The following is a 21,230-nucleotide window of genomic DNA, read 5'->3' as shown; positions in this document are numbered from 1 at the left end:
TAAAGAATATTCTTTGTTTTTGTGGATCGAAGAGCTTGTACGCCTTGTATCCCGAAGCTTCTCCATATCCGATGAAGATTGATTTTGTAGCCCTTGGATCTAGCTTATTTCTTTGAACATTTGGCACAAAAGCAGAAGCATCACAACCAAAAATACGAAGATTACTTAAGTTAGGTTTGTGACCATGCCATAATTCATAAGGGGTTTGGAGCCCCAAAGAACTATGAAATCCTCGATTTTGAATATAGCAAGCGGTGCCAACCGCTTCCTCCCAAAATTGAGGCGATAAGTGAGCAAATTGTAACATACTTCGAGCCATATTGAGAAGTGATCTATTCTTCCTTTCGGATACACCATTTTGTTGTGGTGTGTGTGGTGTTGATATTCTATGATGTATGCCTTCATTTTGATATAAACTTTGAAACTCATGAGACACATACTCACCACCACCATCGGTTTGAAGACTTTTAATCTTTGATGATGTTTGCACTTCGACTCGAGCCTTGTATTTTTTGAATGCTTGATAAGCTTGACTCTTGTACTTGAGAAAATGCAAGATTGTAAATCGACTAAAGTCATCGATAAAGCTAATGAAATATTTGGCTCCACTAAGAGAAGGGGTTGGAAAAGGACCACATAGATCACTATGTACTAATGCAAGAGGGGTAGTGGCTCTAGATCTATGCTTTGGGAAGGGTTGTTGGGGCATTTTCCCAAAGATACAACTTTCACACAAAGAGATAGGCTTGAAAGGTTCTTTTGGCAAACCATGGACTAGATTATTACATTGTAGTGTTTTTAGAGCATTGAAATGCATATGACCTAGACGAAAATGCCAAAGAGAAGAAGGAGAATGAAGATTGGTTAAAGATATGGAGGATTGTATTGGGGTAGTATGATGTGCTTCAAAAATAAGAGATGTAGGAATACATTTTATGGGATATAAGCCTCCTTCTCGTTTACAACATGTTCTAATAAGTTCTCCATTTGAGGCTTTATGTTTAATAATAGCATGGTTAGGATGAAATTCAATTATTGTACCATTTGCCGTTGCTTGGCTAACCGATAGCAAATGTTTGGTGATGCCCGGGACATAGAGAACTTCATTGATTGTGAAATGTCTTCCTCCTGTGACTTCAAAAGTAATATCACCCTTGCCAATAGCTTGTTTAGTCTCATTATTTCCAAATCTTACAATGATAGGAGGTTCAATTTCCTTATAATTACTTAACCAATCTTTTCTATTAGTTAAGTGGTTAGTAGCACCAGTGTCGAGATACCACATGTCATTTGCATTACTTGGATTTGGAATCGTGGCAGAAAGTGATCGGCAATGAACGCTTGTAGAACATCGTCATACATGTCACCATTTCGATGTCCACCTCCCATGGCTTTTTCATCATCCATCTCTTCTTCAACAATATGGGCTTGTACACGCCTCCATGGTTGATGATTCTTGAAATTTGTCTTTGCCCGGCAATCTTTTGTTGCATGATTTGTATGTTTGCATATCTTGCAATAAGTATTGTTGAACCGCATTCCCCCTTGTTTTGTGTTTTGATCTTTCTTTAGCCACGGCTTCGAGCTTTCTCCTCTTTGGGTGAACCTCTTGTTCTTGTATGCTACCATTGCCACACTTGTTGTTGAATTTGAGGACCTTTGTGAACGCATTGTTTCCTCCTGTCTAATGTTTGCAAGAAGATCAATTAGCGTTGGGCAATTTATAGAGTTTTGGGTGGTTCGGAAAGTGGACCACGAGTGAGGAAGAGCACCAAGAAGGAGAATCTTTTGTAATTTATCATGGATTTCCAATCCAGAAGTTAACACATCATCTAATTTCTTTTGCCACATTAATAGAAAATCATCAACCGGTTGTTCGTCAATCATCTTGTAATTAACAAGAGCTTGGAGTGTATGTGCTTGTTGGGCGTCATTCTTTGGTTCGTAGATAGTTTGTAAGTGCTTCCACATTTCTTGAGCGGTCTCTATTTTTCGTAATGTTTCTCCGGTGCCATCACTTACGTGCATTAGAATTTCCATTCTTGCACACAAGTCTTTTTCTTCAAATTCTTCAAGCTCTTCGCCTTTTTCGGGTTTTGTCGACGATCCTGAAATTATGTCCCATACTTTATTATATTTAAAAAGTAATTCTAATCTTGCCTTCCAAATTCGGTAATTTGTGTCCGACAATTTCTCGATCGTGAACTTTCGCATGTTGTGTTGCGACGACGACATCGATTGTGCCATTATTGCAGAGGGTTGTCCGGATCAGCGCACGGCAAACACAAATTGTCGTTCGTTATTTGACGATCTTGGACACTATGAATATATAGTTATTTTTTTTGTATGGGCATGAAACTTAACTTATGATAAGGGCATGTATTTTGTAATTTAGAAAGGCATAGGCATAGGCTCTGATACCATGTAGAAATGAAAGAGAAAGAGAGATAGAAAGAAGAGAGAGAGAGAGAGAGAGAGAGAGAGAGAGAGAGAGAGAGAGATAAGAGAAAACAGAAAGAAGCTTTATTATTAGTATAATGCCATACATACAAACGTTGGTGGTGGTGGCTTTATAAGGCCACCACAAATAGACATACGGTTTCCTTCTCATGAAGGAAACCGATTTCATAGGAACTAAATAAGAACTACATAATAATTTATTTTACTTTATTTTGCTTATTATTTTCTTCAGGATTGACGACGATAGTGCGGTTGATGAAATTGCTTTGCATCGCTGCCTCTGGAGGAAAATAAGAAGAATCCTTCATAGCCACCGATTGAATAGTCTGGTATACATATAAGACAGAATTATCGAGTTTCCACCAGAACCTATGGATGGTGTCCTTCGGATACCTGGAGAGCTCAAGACATAGAATGCAGGCATAAATTAATCTTCCCAGCTGCTTAAACGTGTGTATCATTTCATCGATAATTAAGTCTGACCTTAGGATCGGGGGAACTTCGGTATAGGCACCAGTGTCCTCTCGCCAGACAGTGCGCAGCGAGTAGTTGGTGTTCTTGATCATCTCCGCCGGCTTCATCGTGGACGGGAGAGGACGCAACTCCACAGAGTTTATAAATGGCACGTCATTGCTGTTGGATGCAGCCGAGAGGCATACCGACACTGGTGACCTTCCACTGGGTGCGGGGATGTACATCTCTTCGAACCATGGATTGCTCTGAGGAAAGTTAATGATGACCTCTATCCCTTCATAAGTGTCCACAATCAGACGAAACCGCATCTGCCAGCTGACTCTAGTAGGGTACAATTCCTTCGGGCCCATCCAAAAGGAGGCACGGATCAAGTCGTAGTTGGCGGCTATGGCGGGCAGGGTGTAGCAGAACTTGTTGTGGTTCAGGGCCTTGTGTTGTTGGGTGGGGAAATAGCGCAGAGTGGCATATTGGGTCTGGTCGGCCATGGACTCGGGCGGGCTCACGCTAGTAGTGGCGGACCAATTTCCGATTTCCGGCCAAATCATGGTGTCTAGCCACCATTGGATCGTAGTGGCAGGGTTCGTGTAGTTGGCTTATCCTTTCACTACGAGTCGAGCTTCGTAGTGGTTGTGGAGCCATCAACATTATACTTCGCCTTGTAATTCCATCTGCCACCGATTGTCTTCTTCTGCGGTGACTGGGGAATGAGATCCCATGTCTCGTTCTTGCATAGTGCCTGCATTTCCTTGTTCATTGCTTAAATCTATCGTAGATTGTTGATAGCTTCCGAAAAACTTTCCGGTTCTCGAATTGTCACCACCTTTATCATAAAGGCATCGTGGTATGCCATATAATCGTTGTAGTCGAATCGGTAACCAAATTCTTCTCTCAGGTAGAGCGACAAAGTTTCTCATTTGCCGATGTAAGTGCTTTATTAACTCCGGGATACCTCATAAGAGGCACATCGAAGCCACCGAACTCACTATCGAGTGAGTGAGTCGATACGTTGTCGTCAAATTGATTATCTTCATATTCTGGCATTTTGGCCTTGCCTTTGTCCATCTTCGGACTTGACCGAGATGTGCTCTGGTTGCTCGGGGGCTTTTGTGGCCCATTGAGCCTTGTCGTGATTGGACTTTCTTCGAACATATGCCTTAGTCAATCTTCATCTTCTATCTCTTGGTTGGCCAAGTTCGGGTCAATTGGAAATGATTCGAGAGGAGTCGGCTCTTGTGTGTACCATGATGCCAATTCGTCAAAGATGACATCCCAACTTACACGAACCGTCTGAGTAGAGGGGTTGAAGCACTTGTACCCCTTTTGCTCCAGTGAGTATCCAATGAGGATAGATTTCTCCAACTTTGGGTCGAGCTTTTGTCACTTCTCGTTGGGGATGTGTACGTATGCAATGGAGCCGAATTTCTGAACATGTGATAGATCCGGCTTCTTTCCAAAAAACTTCTCATGCGGGGTAATCTCATGCACGTCGGATGTCGTACACCGGTTCATTACGTAGAGGATGTGTTGGCATCTTCTGCCCAATACGACTTCAGTATGTGCTTCTCATTAAGCATGGCCTGCGCTACTTCAAGGATGTGCCAATTCTTTCGTTCGGGAACTTCGTTCTGTTGTGGCGTATGTTGACACAAAAACTCTCACCAATGTCCTTCTTTCCGAAGAAAGGCCGAAAAATCGTCGAAGAATTACTCTTTTCCTCTATACGATCGAAGACATCGTACATGTCGACTTGTTTCCTTTTCAACTCCACTCTTGAATTTTTGGAAGTGTCCGAACACTTCGGTCTTTTGGCGCATGGGGTAGACCCAGGTGTGCCTGGAGAAGTCGTTGATAAAGGCCACGTAGTATCGGCATCCGCCGAATGTAGCCATCGAAGACATCATACATGTCGACTTGTTTCCTTTTCAACTCCACTCTTGAATTTTTGGAAGTGTCCGAACACTTCGGTCTTTTGGCGCATGGGGTAGACCCAGGTGTTCCTGGAGAAGTCGTCGATAAAGGCCACGTAGTATCGGCATCCGCCGAATGTAGCCATTTGAATTGGTCCCCATCAAGGTTGTTAGGTACGTTAGGTACGGTACGGATACCATACATATTTAACGTATTAATACCCGTATAGTACCTCCCAATTTAAAAATACGTTTTCTTAATATGTTAAATACTTATAAAATACGTATTTTACGTATTTTACGTATAGTACGTTAAATATTTCTAGAATTTGAAAATTATTTACCTTTCTAAAAAATATCTATAATATTGTAAAAAACATCTATGTTTACACAATTTTGAGATGTACAATATAGTTCTACATCCTAAAATGCATAGACATTTGAATATTTCACATCCTAAAATACTTGTAGTAATATGGATGTCGACATTCCCTTATTCTATAAATCAATGTAAGTGTGTATCTCGAGGTTCTACTTCAAATTGTAATTATTTACAATTATGCCTTCATAGATTGAGGAATCGTCTACGATTATCACACTCATGATAGGTTTCTCTTTTCTTCGTTTTCATCTTCTTCTTCTTCTTCTTCTATCTTCTGCGATTATCACACTCAAGACACGTTTATGTCTTCTTTTCTCTCTTCTTCATCTTCTTCATCGTCGTCTCTTCTATTCTTCTTTCTTCCATCCTTTGGCTTCTTTTTCACTAAAATCTTTTTTTTCCTTTGCTTTTTGTTAGGTTTTTACTTACATTTTCTTTATAAATACGTATTATACCTGTTTTTTTATAAATACGTTAAATACTGAATTGGACAAATGTGCATGATATTTGACTAAACAACATTGAGGTATAGTACGTACTATACAAATGATGAGGTACTATACGTATTTAAACGTTAAATACGGGTACGTAAACAACCATGGTCCCCATACATTGGAATGAATTACATCGAGTACACCTTTGCTTACGTTCCTCTCATTCAAAAACATGTGTCGATGTTGCTTGCTAAATTGGTAAGCTGCACATACGCCTTCAATCTCCTTCTCTTTGAAGATCGGGAGCCCGATGAAGAATCCTTTTGATTGCATTCCCTTGAGTTTTTGGAGGTTGATGTGGCCAATCCGCTTGTGCCATAACTCTATGTCAGTGTCGGCTTTGGTGCCTTTTGCAAACATGGCCGATTTCATCTCGTGCGAGTCGAGAATGAACATTCCGCCCTCTCTTCGTCTGCCAGCAATGAGTCAACCCTCTTTTGCGATGAAGCAACCACCTTGATTAAATCGAACTTGCATCGCTTTCTCAACAATTTGGCCGACGAAGACCAAATTCTTTGTAATGGTTAGTACATGCAAGACATTCTTAATGTAAGTTTGGTTACCTTCTTTTTCGAATGGAACATTGTTGATGTGCCGAATCGTGGTGCGAGGCCGCCGAGGGATATTTGCACCATCTCATCATCATCCACATTGATGCTTATTTGAGCCGAGTGAGTCACAAAGCTCCTTGATCTTCAAGGTGTAGCTTGTGATGGACATAACTCTTTGTTGGATATTATTCAACTCTTGGTGGAGTTGAAGCTTTCTTGTGGTTGTGTTGGCCGTGAAAATCTTCCTAAGATTCTCCCATGCTTCCTTCAGCGTCTCGGCTTCTCGAATGTAGCCGAGCATGTGGTCATGAAAACATGTCACCAAGCAATACATTACTCGATTCGCCACTTGCTCCCATGTTCAGTAGTCGGCGTCCTTTGGGTCGGGTTGATTTTCTTGTGCTCCTTTGATGTAGCTCCAATAACCTTGACCGAAAAGGTATTGGTGCATCTTGTACTCCCAAGATGCAACGTTGTTTTGGTCCAACCTCTTGCTAGGGAGAGTGCTCGCCATTTGAGTATTCATTATGTCGATGAAGATTTCTTCCTTCTTTTCCTTCTTTCTCGAACACGAGCTACGTAGTCGCACTACAATAGCGATGAGCCGGTTCTTCTTGAACGTCGGCATAGAAACAAGACATGCGGATGAGTTAGATCGAGCTACCAAAACGCTTAGATACGATGTAAAGAATCGTGGTATGATTTTGTGCAGCGGAATAGGTTAGACCTATATTCTACTCACACAAGTGCAACTTTGCACATGAGATGTATATATATACCTCATTGTGGGTATTTGTGTATTTGATGATGCTAATTAATATAGCGAGGTAAGGTCTTTAGCTACACTCTTGTTAATCATCCCCCATTTATAGTATTGTTCATAAGTGTAACTTCTCTCTCTATTAGTCTCACACACATATGCACACATATCACATAATCTTCTGCTTATTAACTACTCACATAATTAGATACTAATTAACCCTAGTTAATTACCTAATTATTAACAACCTAGATAAAGTTTCCATAAATCTATTGTGCATATTATTGACAATTTAGGATTTCATTTAAGTTGATATCATCATCTTCAAAATCATCATCCTCATCTTGGGCAATCTCATCAATTACAGAAAACTTACCGAAATTATAGAGCAATTACAAAGAAATTATAGAAAAATTTAAAAAATGGCAAAGAAATTACAATAATTACAAAAAAAATTTAAAAATTTTAAAAATAATAAAAAATTACAAAAACTATAGAAAAATTATAGAAATTTATGTACTACATACTATGTATTATGACCTAAAATTTAAAACTTTAAACTTTAAACCCTATTATTAACCCTAAACATACCTGAATGGGAGAGGAGGGCAACTTGGTATCTCGTTGGTATGCAGAAATTAATGGCGGGAGAAGATATGCAATCACTAGTATGCACTATGCAAGGCTCAAGCAACAAATCGTTCAAGGCTGGATGGGAGAGGAGAGGGTCTTAGCGTAGCGTTGATGTGTAGAGGAAAAGGGGAAAAAAACTAAAAGAACAATAGAAAAAATTTTAAAAGGGAAAAAAAACTTTTAAAAAAACACATGAATGTTTGAATAACATTTGCATTCGTTTTACAACGTATGAAAATGAACGTTATGGCAAATAACACGAATTTTACGTACTATGATTAAGAGTCTTTCTAAATGCTAATATAGGGGTTTTGAGCATTATTAACAAAAACTCCTCATTTTTTCGTCGTGAATTTTAGCTTGAAAACCCATCCATTTAAGTAGAAGATTCATTAACTGGTGGATATTATATTGTTGATGCATGTATATGTACTCTCAAGAAGACATCAAATACTATAACATAATTTGAAACAATGATATCGATACAATCTATATACATATCACATAAGTCAAGCTTAATAAATTGATTCTTGTATATTTATGATCTTACTTAATTTAATACAATCAATCGAAGCATGTATTATATAATGTTGATCACATGTTTTTATATCAGATAAAACACTAGAAATTTGCTCTCAATCATAGATAGTTTTATTAGTTGAAGTGCAAAACAACATTACTAGTAAGAAGTAATACTAAAAAGACAATTTTTATGTGTTGATTGATTATATGCATGTATATATAGCAAACTTGCTACTTTTGTGCATAATCCTCATCGAGGTTGCACATTTGAATATGATAGAGTTTCTCCAGTGACGTTAGATGAGAATTCATAATTCTCTCCCATTCTTATAGCTTCAGTCAAGTCATTACAAATATCAACCATTGTAGGTCTTTTCCCTGCTTCAATCTGGACACAAGCCATTGCGATCTCTACTACTTTCCATATTGACGACACGTTATATTCATTATCAAGTCGTTCATCAACAACTTCTTCAATCGTTCCATTTTCATAAGAGGGTTTTACCTATGCAAAAGAACATTTTAACATATAATTTACACAATTTATATATGTAATTATAGCATAATTACTTGAGTTTTAGCTATCATACCCATTGAACAATGTGGATGTCAATATTTTGGGTTTTATCTTTTATAATGGGAGGTAGTCCACATATAGCTTCTAGAAGAACCACACCAAAGCTATATATATCAACCTTTTCGGTCAATATTGATGTGTATGCATACCTAAGGAAATAAATAGTATCAATTATAAAATTTAGCAAAAAAACCTTGATGCTATGGAAGTAGGACATTGCTAGCATCTTAAATGGTATAAGGAAATTTCATCTAAATAGGCTCATGAATGATGTCTAAATGTCCAATATGGATATTATAAGATTTAAGAACATAGAAACTTACGTTGGATCTAGGTATCCCGTACTACCAACCACACTTGTTGCTGTAGGATTTCTATCATTGTGGGTGATCCTTGATATTCCAAAATCGGACATCTTCCCTTCTAGATTTTGAGATAATAAAATATTGCTACTTTTCACATCTCTATGAATGACGTTACATCCATGGTGTAGATATGAAAGTCCTACATTCGAAAAAATATTTCAGTGCAATAATATGGAAACATATTCAGTGTAAAACTAATATAATATTTAAAAATTTATTACCTTGTGCAGCATCAAATAAAATTTGTAATCTTTGATTCCATGAAAATTTCGTTGATGTTTTTCTTCCTTTTGACCGTTAAAGAAGCAAATGACAAATGTAGATGGAGCCTTAATTAAGATATTGAGCGATTAAGCCACATATCATACTATTATTCCTTGTTATATGTGCATACATACAATCAAGTGAATTTTAGATATTCTTATAATGTTATGAACATTTCTTTTATCATAAATCATTAACATTCTAAAACATCCTAATATTATTGAATTAAGGAACTGAATTTTTATCAATTCAATATGTGCACTTATTATGCCTAGGTACATTGTGAGGGTAGTAGATTAAATCTCAACATAATTTTCAAATTAAAGGGTTTTAGACTAAACCGTAGGACAAATGTATAGAAATACAAATAACTTATAAATTATCTTACTCGATAGGGCATCATATAAGGAACCATTTGACATAAATTCATAAACCAATATGAGTGATTTCTCGATGGAATATCCCACAAATCCGACAAGGTTCTTGTGGTGAACACGAGACAAAAGAGTAACCTAAAATTTAAAAATAAAGAAACATTTCAAACAATAGAATCTACTAAAGTTTTGAATTGTGAGTGTTTAGTTTTTGAATCTATTTCTTGATAATATTTTGAAAAATAAAGTTAATTTAGTGGACATATATTCAATGTTGGTCATGATGGTAAATAATGTGTTCAATAAAGTAAATGTATGCACACCTGTATGCAATGTTGATCATAAAGTAAATTTTGTAGACATATATCCAATGTAGGTCATGATTATAAATAATGTGATAATGTGAAATAAAGCTAGTGTAGCTACACATTTGTATAATGTTAGTCATGGTGACAAGAATGAAGTACAATCCAATAAGAGATAAAACTAAATCTGCAAGGAGCTATGTACTAATTGTTGGAAATATGGGACCAAGTTTTGAAATAACTCGTTCATTAAGGCAAGGATGCCTACTTGCCGCGTACTTGTTCATTTTATACACAGAATCTCTTTCAACAAGTTTACAAGCTGTTGATCCCTGGAGTAATGGCATGTAGATTCTAAGGCATGATAAAGAGTTGATTATATCAGCCTTTGCCAATGATACAATGTGGTTTGTTAATGGGATGCAAGAAAACCTTTGCAGATGTGAAAATCTAATTAACAGCTTTTGGAGAGTTTAAGGGACCAAGATAAATTGGCATAAGTCCAAGGGCTGGTGGATTGGAGTTCAACAACTAGAGTGGTACCCACACCCTTCCTTTTGTTGGCTTATGAGGCGCTTGAAGGATTTGAATGTGGAGGTGTCTAAACCGGCAATGATGTACTACTATAACCTTAGGAGAATCCAACTTGCGAAGAACCCTATTTTCCATGCCCGGACCAAGCACATTGACTTGCATTATCATTTTTTCCGTGAGCGAGTTCTCTCAAGTAAAGTGGAACTGCGATATGTTTCGACTAATCGACAGGTGGCCAACATCTTCAACAAACAACTCGCTTGGTATATAGCACCTCAAATCGAGAGAATGCTTGGTATACAGCACCTCGACATGCCGAACTTGAGGGGGAGAAGCGAGAGGGGGAGAAGCGAGAGGGAGAGGGAGAGAGATGAAGTAGTCCGAAAAGATGAATCCGAAGTGGAATTCGATTTCAAGATGACTGAAGGAGTCAGAACGTCTAGATCGACTGATGAAGCGAAGGACAAGACGAACAAGAAGACAAGTGGAAGGACATGGACTAAGTATAGACTAGCCAGATGCATGAAGGGCAGCCAAAAGGGAGAGCAGAAGTCAGAGCCATCCGAACAAGAGGGAGACAGAACTGAGAAAGGAAAGGTAGGTGGTAGAGCCAAGAGGGGTAGAGCCAACTTGAAGATAAAGGCCAGGACTAGGAGATGGTCGGATGTGGTCAAGGGCCTGAAGGAGACGAATTGGAGACAACCAATTTGGACAAGAGCATGAACAAATCGGAGAAAGGTTGATTAGATCGAAAGGGATGATTCAGACAAGCCGAATCGGATGTCGGCCAAGCGGACAAGGAGGCAGTTGAAACTGACGTTGACAAGGAGGAACTGATGGGTTGAGGGGTGCCAATGCCGCGATAACGAGGGAGCGTCAAAGGGCCTAAAGAGCAGATGAGCCGACTATGCAAGTTGAGGAGCGCAGAACCGGATGGGTTGAGGAGCATTGGACCAGAGGGGTCATGGGATACGATACTGGACTGGACGAGGAGCGTGAGCAAGGCGTTAAGACACTAGGAAATGCCAAGTGCAAGAACCGGCAGATGCTAACATGAGGAACAAACCTCAAGTTGAGCTTGATGGGCACGTTGAGTGACAAGCTCAACATGGGGTGAATCGGCTAAAGAAGCCGAGAGCCAGATTGGAAGACAATCGATCGGCTAGGCCCTAATGAGTTGAATAAGACGAAAGCCGAATCAGGTGCTGGGCTGAATCGGCTGGCCGAGTCAAATGGAATTCGATAGGCCATTAGGGGTCTATATTCTATTTTAGTAAATAGGAATACTATAGGCAGAGTTAGTGTCAGGCTCAATCATGAGCATTAAAGTACGAATAGTACTTTTGTCAGCCCGTTGTCAGGGCTTGTATAAAAGTGCTCACTAAACACAATCGTATGTACAAATGGTTGATTATTTTGAATCTAAGTTTTGTTGGTTGGTCCCTCTATCTCCCTCTCACCCTTACTCTGTGTTTATCAAATTGTTATACTTCCAAATAACGGAATGTGTATTCTGTGTTTCGCATAAGTTTTCGCACGTATACTTTTACAATTTTCTAGTTAGAATAATTATTGGAGTTCAATATAATCATCCCCTAAAACATACTATTTTTCGCCTCCATTCGAACCTAGTTAGAAACTGAGCATGATGTGATTTGGGTTAGGAAGAAATGTAATAAAAGGAAGGCAGAGCACACAAGATTTTAACATGGAAAACCCTAATCGGGAAAAAGCACAGGACCCTTTGGGTACCAAAATTTCACTATCTGTGAGTGTACAAGTAGTCAACAATCTCTCTAAATAACTCTAGAGGAATACCAAAAACTCAAGGCCACAACCTTGACAATAGTCTTCGTCTCACTAAGTGGACAGAACAAACAGAAACAATAGAAAACACATAGCAATAAAACCAAGCTAAGATGACTGCTGCTTCGTGATGATGGTGCCCCTATTGGACTCCACATAAGAAAGTAGATACATATAATTAAAAAGAGATTAAATACCTCATTGAGAAATTCTTGTGGTCCCTGGTTTGAGGTGTCAGATAATATTTTAATGGCTACATCTAAACCAACCGAAAGATATCCTTTATATACCAAACCGAATCCACCTCGACCAAGGAGTTTGGAGAAGTTATTTGTCGCAATTTTGATCTCCTCAAATGTAAATTCTTTTGCAACATTAGTCGCTTTAATAAGCTCCTCTTTCTTAACATTAGTCGCTTTAAAAAGTTCTTCTTTCTTAACATTAACTGTAGATAAAATTGAATGATATTAGTTTCTTTTGGAAATGTTTTTTTAGGATTAATTGTAAGCATAAAATAAAACGCAAACGAAGCATTGCTGTCAATGAATGAATTACATTCTCTTGAGGACAATTAAGCAATATACCACTAGGATCTTGATAAGCAGGTGTAGATGGGACATGAATAATTGGAGGTTGTACTAATTGTTTTTCATTTGACTTCTTTGTTCGAATCTTTCTCCACACCACAATGTAGAGAATTGTTGCTGTCAAAATAATAAATAGTATTGCACCAATAGTGGCTCCGATAATCAAACCAATGTTCGTCTTCTTCCCTACTGGTGCATTTAAATTTGGATTTCCATAGTATCTGAAAACCCAAATTTCGAGCTAAACGTTAATGCTTTCCTTTGTCTTTTTTAGAGCAAACATGACCATCTCAAAATGAATGTCCTCTTCTATATAAATTGTGACGTACTAAAATTGGGTCATCCCAATTTCCAACATTTCCATCTTTAATACAATCATAAATATAATTTGATTACATTCTAATCTAATACTTATTACCTTGTAGTCTAATTTAACGTATAATTTCCAATGTTTTTGGACACATAGTGTCATTCAAAACTCCATTGAAATTTAAATCTACTTGCAAATTTCTCCAAAACTACTTGCAAGTATAATACGTACAAGGCTGAATAAAAGAAGTTCTTTTAGTGCTTTATGTTTTACGTCATTTTATCTTGCAAGGCATATCAAGAGAAACTTTTGTTTCACCTTGAAAGTGTATATAGGATAGGAATTTGTTTGATTTTTTTCTCTATTTTGCTTGATTATATCAATATGTATGATTTGTATGAATATTTGATTGTGGCAATACTTACAACTACAATTTCACTTCTGATAGATTTATATACACATGACAACATAGCGAGTTTACCAAATTGTCAATAAGTTACAATACTTCGGTTCCGTCACCTTAGGAGTCACCATGTTTCACTATGCATATTCACTAGTGACATCTTATTTTTGTTTACAATTAGATTTTGTATAATATAGATGAGAAGCATAAATGTAAGTTAGCATTTTCCATGTTTATGTGTAATAACACAATATTCTCTTTGGCTTGCATAAATCTTAAAATTCAACATACCTGAAATCAAGTCCTTGTTTTTGTAGTAGTGTTGGTGGTATTACTCCAGAAAAGTTGTTGTTTGCTAAATTACTAGAAAATCATTTTAAAACATTGCAATATATTAAGTGGTTCATAATAGTAAACAAAGACTTTTGTAGATTAATTAGAATGTAAATCATTATTCTGTTGTTTGCAAAGTTATTACAAATTGATTTAAAAAGTTGTAATATATTAAGCTACAATTCATAGAAGTAAATAGAACCTTAAATAGATAAAGGCAATATAAATTAACATTTCGATAGAGAAACTCAACATTGAGATACTTACAGGTATGTTAGCTTCGGCAAATTTGACAATGAATCAGGTATTTCACCAGTCAAAGAGTTATTGCTTAAATCCCTACAATATATTTGATGGGGTAATCACATGAAATTAATAAGTCACAATTTACTTCATTAAATTTAGAAAATAATTCTCAAAGATTCTGTTAGTGTTAATAGATATAAATGTGTGTCATGGATTCCACTTCATGAAAATGGTTGTTGCCTAGTTTTATTTCTAAAGTAAATAAGATATAGAAGAGAGAAAGGAAACTTAGATTTTACTAGTCTGAACCCTCGAAGCCAAATTATATGCATTTGCATGAGGAACTTATAAGGGCTTGGAGTTAAGAAGTGTGCGATTAGAGAGTGCAAATGCTATTGGCGTTATGCTTCTAGAGCTTTCCAAAGTGAGAGGGAGAGCTCTTATACATGATTTGGAGAACAAGATGCTAGTTCCCATGTGATGGAATACAAATGTGTAAAATGTGTGTGTGGTCATATGTTATATGTGTGAGACTTAAGCCTAGAGAGATATTAACTCACACACACTAGAGACATGCATTTATATTTATAATAAGAATTTACAATGAATCAATACATAACACAAGAAAGGGGTGATTTATATAAAGCGACAACCATCTTAGTAGATATTATATTACAACCCATTTACTATTATCATTTTGTAAGAAATGGAATATCCATGACATTATATATATATATAATATGTATGATAGGGAAGTTGAAATATTATGGCATAGGAGTTTGTGAGTGTGTTGAGCTTCATATCATATAACTACCTGTAATGCTTAAGTGTGTTGACTATGAAGTGATTGACAAGCTTGCGTTGTCCTTTTTTTATGTTTGCACACCGTCCCAAGATTGGCAAATTTAGTAATGGTTGGTTAATTGCCATTGTCTATTCTAAACACTTAATTAAATTTATCTCTATAATTTGATGATAGTTCTACATATATTGGTCATGCACCTTACTGCGCTTCTTCTGCCCTTGTAAAACTAGTTTCCTTGCCAATCGTATATTACTAAGATTGTTACAAAATAGTCAACCTAGATTGTTGATCTAGATGTGGAATTCTTACAAGATCCACTTGAACCGATGGTGATGAACACATCCCTATACATTGTCTATGTGCTCAATAGAGCCATTACAAGTTGGTTTTGCTACTCCAAGACATGGTGCCACTTTCCGATAAGAATGTGCAACCATATGGTCAATCTTTTACTAGATCTTTCCAAACCTTTTCAGGTTGAAATCGATGCAAGTGATTTGCTATAGGTGGTGTTTCATATCTAGAATCATGGTAAACCTATAGCATTTGAGAGTAAGAAAATTGATCGTACTTAGTGTAAGTAACTATTCAAGGAAAACAATTATTTGCAATTATCCACGTATTGATGTCATGGTACCACAATCTTTACTTAAAACATTTTGTGGTAGCGATGGACCAAGAGCCCTTGAAAATTTGTTTTGTGACCAACAAGGATTTTTGGGTCGTAAGGTACAATGGGCATCACATTCAATCTTTATGGTCACCTTTAAAGAAAGTATCTTGATCGCAATATTTGTTAAACACGAGAGAAGAACTAAGACTTCAACAGAAATGACCTCATCTTGGAAGTGATCCTTCCACATTGGTAATGATATGCTCCACCATAATGGGAAGCTTTATGTTCCAGATTTGCTTCAGGTAAAAAAGAAAATAGCCGGGCACTATGGAATACATCACACATTCGTTCTCACCTCTAGTCATTTCTATTGGGTTCTGATGTGTCTCGTCATACAAAATTATGTGACTCAATGCCACAAATGTCAAGAAAACAAAGCCATGTAACTTAAAGTTGCAAGACTTCTACATCCCTTACACATTGCCAACAATCAATAGGGAAGCATATCTAGGGATTTTACTGTTAGCCTTTCCTCTCACCTGAAAAGGCGCCATGTTGTCATTTGGGTAGTGGTTGATAAACTCTACCTTATAAAGAGATTTCTTGTATAAATTAGTGTCTAGGTCTAAATGTGAGGTCATCTTGCCTTAATCTTGTGCATTGTGCTACTCAAATGTATTGAGACTCATCTCGTGTGCTAATGCTCCCAAACCATCACGGCAGAGTGGGAGAGTGAGAAGACTAATGCGACAACGGACTAGCGAGTGTTCGCCTTCTTGGAGTGTTTGTCTCGGTCTTTGTGCACTAACTACATGAGAAAGGTATTCACACAACGAGTTCAACAAAGAGGTTAGAAGGGTCTCCTCACACTGCACATGGACCAGCATTTTACACTACATGGTTGTTGAAGCCAATGTGAAAGAACAACCAACGAATATTTCACGTTGATGATATCAAGGATAACGATGGGATTAACGAAACAAAGAGAAAGTCAGGGAAGCGACAAAACTTGAAAAACAAGGACATCCTCAAACATTGTACATTGAAGACTCAACTCTACATGCTTTGAGGTCCAGCTCCTCGGTGGTTCCACTCACATTTCACGTGCACATGCATAACTTCATAATGATGTGCTCTACACATATACTGGTTTCGATCCTCATTGTCTTCCAATTCTGGTGGTAACTTTTCAGTGCAAGTTTAATGAAAACTTGATGAAGCCATGATTTTACACTGGCGGTGATGTAATATATGATGCCGACGTTGATACTAGTAGTCAAAAAAGTGTCGTCAGTGAAATGATTATGTTACTAATATCAATTAACGTGCTATCATCAGAAATAAACTGGTCTTACAGTGTGACAAGTTGATCCAAGTTGCTGATGCTGCTTGCAAGCGTCCCCACTAGACTATAGCCAGGTAAGGAGCTGCATGAATTATATATCAAACAAATTAGAACATCAATCTGAAGTTAATAAACACATTTTTGTATCACTATCAAAGAGGATGGCTTGCAATCGGCATGTACATATGCACATAGATGTTTATAACTGATCAGACGCACATAGATGTTACTCTAGCCGGTAGATTTTGGTTCGAATTATCACAATTGATCCACGGGTACTTGTATGGCAGCGGTAAGCATGGGTCCCCAATAAATCTTTGTAAAGCTGGCAGGCTGCTTGTGATCAAATCTTGTATAGCGAGAACTACATCAAATTATATGCACAATGAAGAAGTTATTGACGAGTGGCATTTTGTTTAGGGAGCGGAATTCATTGGAATAGTGTGACGTACTGTCAGACGAGGAGGTGGTGGTGTTCATGGGGTTGTCGAACAGCTGCAAGATCTCGGCTGCGGCCAAGCTAGGATTGTAATCAGAGGTGGACGAAGGCTTAAACTGAATTACGAATTGGTCTACATAAGGCCCCAATGGCCTATCTGTCGGGCTGTAGAGCTCAAGAGCTGCTTTGGCGCCAACAGTTCGGTAGATGTCGATATTGTTGGTAAAGTCTTTCCCATTGATGGCGACATTGAACACTCTCTGTCCAGAGGTGTTAACATTTGGATTGAACTCGACAAACCATAATACCATGAAATAGTAGTGGCTTCCGTAGAGTGTGCTAGCCGTCAACACATCGGATGATGATGCTTGAGTACTTGGGTTCAAGATGATAGTGTTGTTGATGAAATTGGTTTGCATCACCGCCACTGGAGGAAAATCATAAGAAGTCCTGTTATCCACCGGGTCAATAGTCCAGAATGTGTTTACACCAGAATTGAATCTCCACCAGAACCTATCAATGGTATCATTGGGATACCTGGAGAGCACATGAAATAGGATGGGAGGGGTGAATTAATCTTCCCAGCTGCTTATCCCAGTGTATGATTTCAGATAACTACTACTCACCTTAAGATCGGCGGAACTGTAGACAAGGCACCCGAGTCCTCTCGCCAGACAGTGCGTAGCGCATAATTTGTACTCTTCATCATTTCTACGGGTTTCATTGTGGACGGCAGAGGACGCAACTCCAGAGAGTTTATGAACGGGACGTCACTGCTGTCGGATGCTGTGGAAAGACATACAGACACGCTCGACCTTCCACTCTGCGCACCGACGTACATCTCTTCGAACCACGGATTTCTCTGAGGTACATTAATCACAATCTCTACGCCTTCATAACTGTCCACTATCACACGGAACCTGATCTGCCCGCTCGCGCGCGTTGGGTACAACTGCTTCAGGCCCAACCAGAAGGAGGCACGAATCAAGTAATAGCTGCCGGCAACGGCATCTAGGGTGTAGCAGAACTTGCTCTGATTCAGGGCCTTACTAGTAGTGGGGAAATAGCGCAGAGTGGCATATTGGGTCTGGTCTGCCATGGATGCAGGCGGGCTCACGCTAGCGGTGGCGGACCAATCTCCGATTTCTGGCCAAATCACGGCATCTGGCTGCCATTGGATCATAGTGGAAGGGTTGACGTAGTTGTCTGTGGCCGAGGACCCACAATTGATGCTCAAAAACCCTAGCGAAATCAAGCAATTTTCAGCATATTACGATATTAATCACATCAGCTCCTACATACCAAAAAAAACAAAGGCACCCACCGGATTCTTGAGCCAGGGTGGAGGGGAGTATCTGGAGAAGTGTGATGCCCAGAATGAAGTACGGAAAGGGGAGGATATTCATGATCCACACACGACAAGAAAGCGCCGCCGCCATTGTGGTATTGGAGGGTTAGTGCGATCTATGGGGTACAAGGTAAGTGGCATTCGAAGAGTGATTATATATAGTAGGGTCTATAAATCTAGCTTGGACTTTTCATTCATTTATAAGGGGAATAATAAATCATAGTAGGTGGATGAACGATGCAACGAAGAAAGGAAAAGGAAGAATTGCCACATCAAAGGAAGAATTGCCACATCAAAACTGTAAGTCAAACATTAAAAGAAATTCAAAAGAACTAATTAATCATTATAGAACGTGCTGAGTGGCAACTGTATGGATTCGATGTGGTCAAGCAATCCACATGCTCGTTCCTATATAAAATATGGAAGGAAGGAGCCCAACTCACATAAGATATATAAAGCATCTTTCCAGTTTATTAGTCAAACTGCACTTAGATCTCTAATGGACCAAATGGTACATGCTATAGGACATGTAATGATGCGATAGGACATGTAATGAACCTATGTGTACTGCCCTCCAATGATGGAATGGTGCAAAAGAAACAAGTGCCTTACCCTAGTCCTCATCTCTTTGAGGGTAAAGCTATTGGCAGCCAAACAATCATGAGTCTCCATATGAATACCTTTGCACGAAATGGTTGATGGGGATGCCAACTACATTGTAATATTTTCCACCACCTTGCATTTGACCTACATACATTCCATACTTTTTCTGCTTTAGGTGATAACCAATTATGATACAATATATTTGTAGTGACTTGTAACAAGCGGGCACCATTCTGTAACTGCCAATCCACCCAAGGTGCAATATTTGCGATCTCTATCTCCCCTCCCCCCCCCTTGCCTCTCTTTTTTTATATTATCTCTTGAAAATATATTTACACGTTGAAGAATAAACCTACCACATTATACCAATCTATGAACCCAAAAGTTTACAAAAAAAAATCTTTTTTCAAAAAAATCTAAATCTTTTTTCTTCAACTATAAGAAGTTTGACAAATAATCAACTATTTTGTAAGCATTGTCACACTTCTTGTAGAATTTCTATAAGAAGTTTGACAAATAATGCAAAACAAACCATAAAAAGCAAGCTCATGTATATAATGCAACTTACATGTACTATGAATGCTTTTCATAAAAATGCCGGGTCATTATGAACAGGTAATATGTCGCATTTTAAGAACTATCCGTCAAAAAAAGGTACAAAATAGGTCGTAAAACAAAAACAGGCGCCCCATGCATAAAGGTTTTTCAAAAAATACCCACAATATATTGATTACTAGCATGTCCAAAATTTTAGGGTTTGATCGTTCTTTCGCAGTGGACAAGAAAGCTTCCTTCATTGCATTCATGACATTGATCGTTCCAACGTTCACTCCTACATCCACTTTCATCCTACAAGAGCAACATATGATTTTATAACATCAATCGTGGAAATGTGGCTAAAACAATACAAACAATTAAACTATCACTTTATGGTGAGGTTCAGCAACAATGGGCTTGCTAATTGAGCCTTCGGTCATGACACAACTACATCAAAGTTTTTTTGCAAAAGAATTAGTGTAGGAGAGAAACATGTCAAAAACATTTTGTTTAATGGGTAGTATTGAACTACTCTTGCATCAAACAATGTTAAGTTGTTGGGATGTATGCGGAATCCTTCTAATATCAATGCATAAATAAATGTTGCGTAAATTCTAATTAACTATTGATAATAGAAGCTATTGATTAAGTTCTTGTGTGCAATTGGTCTATAAATTAAAACGTTAATGAATCGTTATACAATTAAGTCTAAAAATCCTTGGATTTGCAAGTGACATCCATTAGATTAATTATGTTCTTCTTCTTTTTACTAGAATTTTGTGTTATATGAATTATTGCGCAAAACCTCCTTAAAAAGAGTGTAAACAAATCCAAGCAAAAGCTTCACAATACAAATGCCAAACAAAAGCATGGCTAGTATTCTCAAATATCATCATAATTAAACCTAAATTCATTTCATGTCATATTCAGAAAACAAGCATATTATTAGTATAATATTATTTCCCCATGATCATGACAATTAACAATCTGAACATATTTTATGCTGTGATCTACCAAAAATTAAGGTAGAATTCACTTTGGGAAAATAAAACCCAATTGAACATAAAAAGAATAGTTCTACTAAAGCAAATTATATTGAGGAACGAATAGAATATAATTACATTGTGAAAGAGTAGGCATTACATGGTAAAGCACAATGGGGAAGCATTGACTTTTCGATCTCAAGAAATGTATAGAAGATTACAATCTGGCTTAGAAATTCGTGATTTGGCTCTATATTGAATATAGTA

General features: G+C 37.8%; 2 protein-coding genes across 2 annotated transcripts; both read right to left on the bottom strand.

The window, feature by feature from the left end:
• Positions 1-8,386: 8,386 nt before the first annotated feature.
• On the bottom strand, positions 8,387-15,217 carry LOC147851200 (putative LRR receptor-like serine/threonine-protein kinase At1g67720). The gene is made up of 10 exons (XM_087335977.1): positions 15,174-15,217; positions 14,309-14,380; positions 14,000-14,071; positions 12,993-13,216; positions 12,606-12,853; positions 9,778-9,901; positions 9,347-9,412; positions 9,084-9,264; positions 8,774-8,909; positions 8,387-8,688 (listed from the first exon to the last, which is right to left on the bottom strand). Exons 1-10 carry the CDS (start codon positions 15,215-15,217, stop codon positions 8,434-8,436), a joined length of 1,422 nt encoding a protein of 473 aa, XP_087192103.1. The 3' UTR covers positions 8,387-8,433.
• Positions 15,218-15,533: 316 nt separating this feature from the next.
• On the bottom strand, positions 15,534-18,717 carry LOC147851199 (putative leucine-rich repeat receptor-like serine/threonine-protein kinase At2g04300). The gene is made up of 5 exons (XM_087335975.1): positions 18,119-18,717; positions 17,506-18,029; positions 17,273-17,417; positions 17,064-17,135; positions 15,534-15,612 (listed from the first exon to the last, which is right to left on the bottom strand). The coding sequence occupies exons 1-5, from the start codon at positions 18,673-18,675 to the stop codon at positions 15,534-15,536; spliced, it is 1,377 nt and encodes a 458-aa protein (XP_087192101.1). The 5' UTR covers positions 18,676-18,717.
• Positions 18,718-21,230: the final 2,513 nt, after the last annotated feature.

This window comes from Azolla caroliniana, unplaced genomic scaffold (genome assembly GCF_043228905.1).
Source record: "Azolla caroliniana isolate FFs.n. ecotype wild unplaced genomic scaffold, voAzoCaro1.0.p SCAF_20, whole genome shotgun sequence".
Taxonomy (NCBI): domain Eukaryota; kingdom Viridiplantae; phylum Streptophyta; class Polypodiopsida; order Salviniales; family Salviniaceae; genus Azolla; species Azolla caroliniana.
Note: the sequence above shows the minus strand (reverse complement) of the source record. Positions and strands in the feature narration are given on the sequence as shown.

Bases quoted from the DNA above. Each gene is read 5' to 3' on its own strand.
- LOC147851200 (XM_087335977.1), bottom strand. From the start codon at position 15,217: ATGGCAATTAACCAACCATTACTAAATTTGCCAATCTTGGGACG. The intron at 9,902-12,605 runs GTATTTAATCTC...TTTAAATTTTAG, and splicing joins CACAAGAATTTCTCAATGAG to GTTACTCTTTTGTCTCGTGT. The intron at 8,910-9,083 runs GTAAGTTTCTAT...TTATTTCCTTAG, and splicing joins ACGGGATACCTAGATCCAAC to GTATGCATACACATCAATAT.
- LOC147851199 (XM_087335975.1), bottom strand. From the start codon at position 18,675: ATGATCCAATGGCAGCCAGATGCCGTGATTTGGCCAGAAATCGGAGAT. The intron at 18,030-18,118 runs GTGAGTAGTAGT...TGTGCTCTCCAG, and splicing joins ACAGTTCCGCCGATCTTAAG to GTATCCCAATGATACCATTG. The intron at 17,418-17,505 runs GTACGTCACACT...AATTTGATGTAG, and splicing joins CACCACCTCCTCGTCTGACA to TTCTCGCTATACAAGATTTG.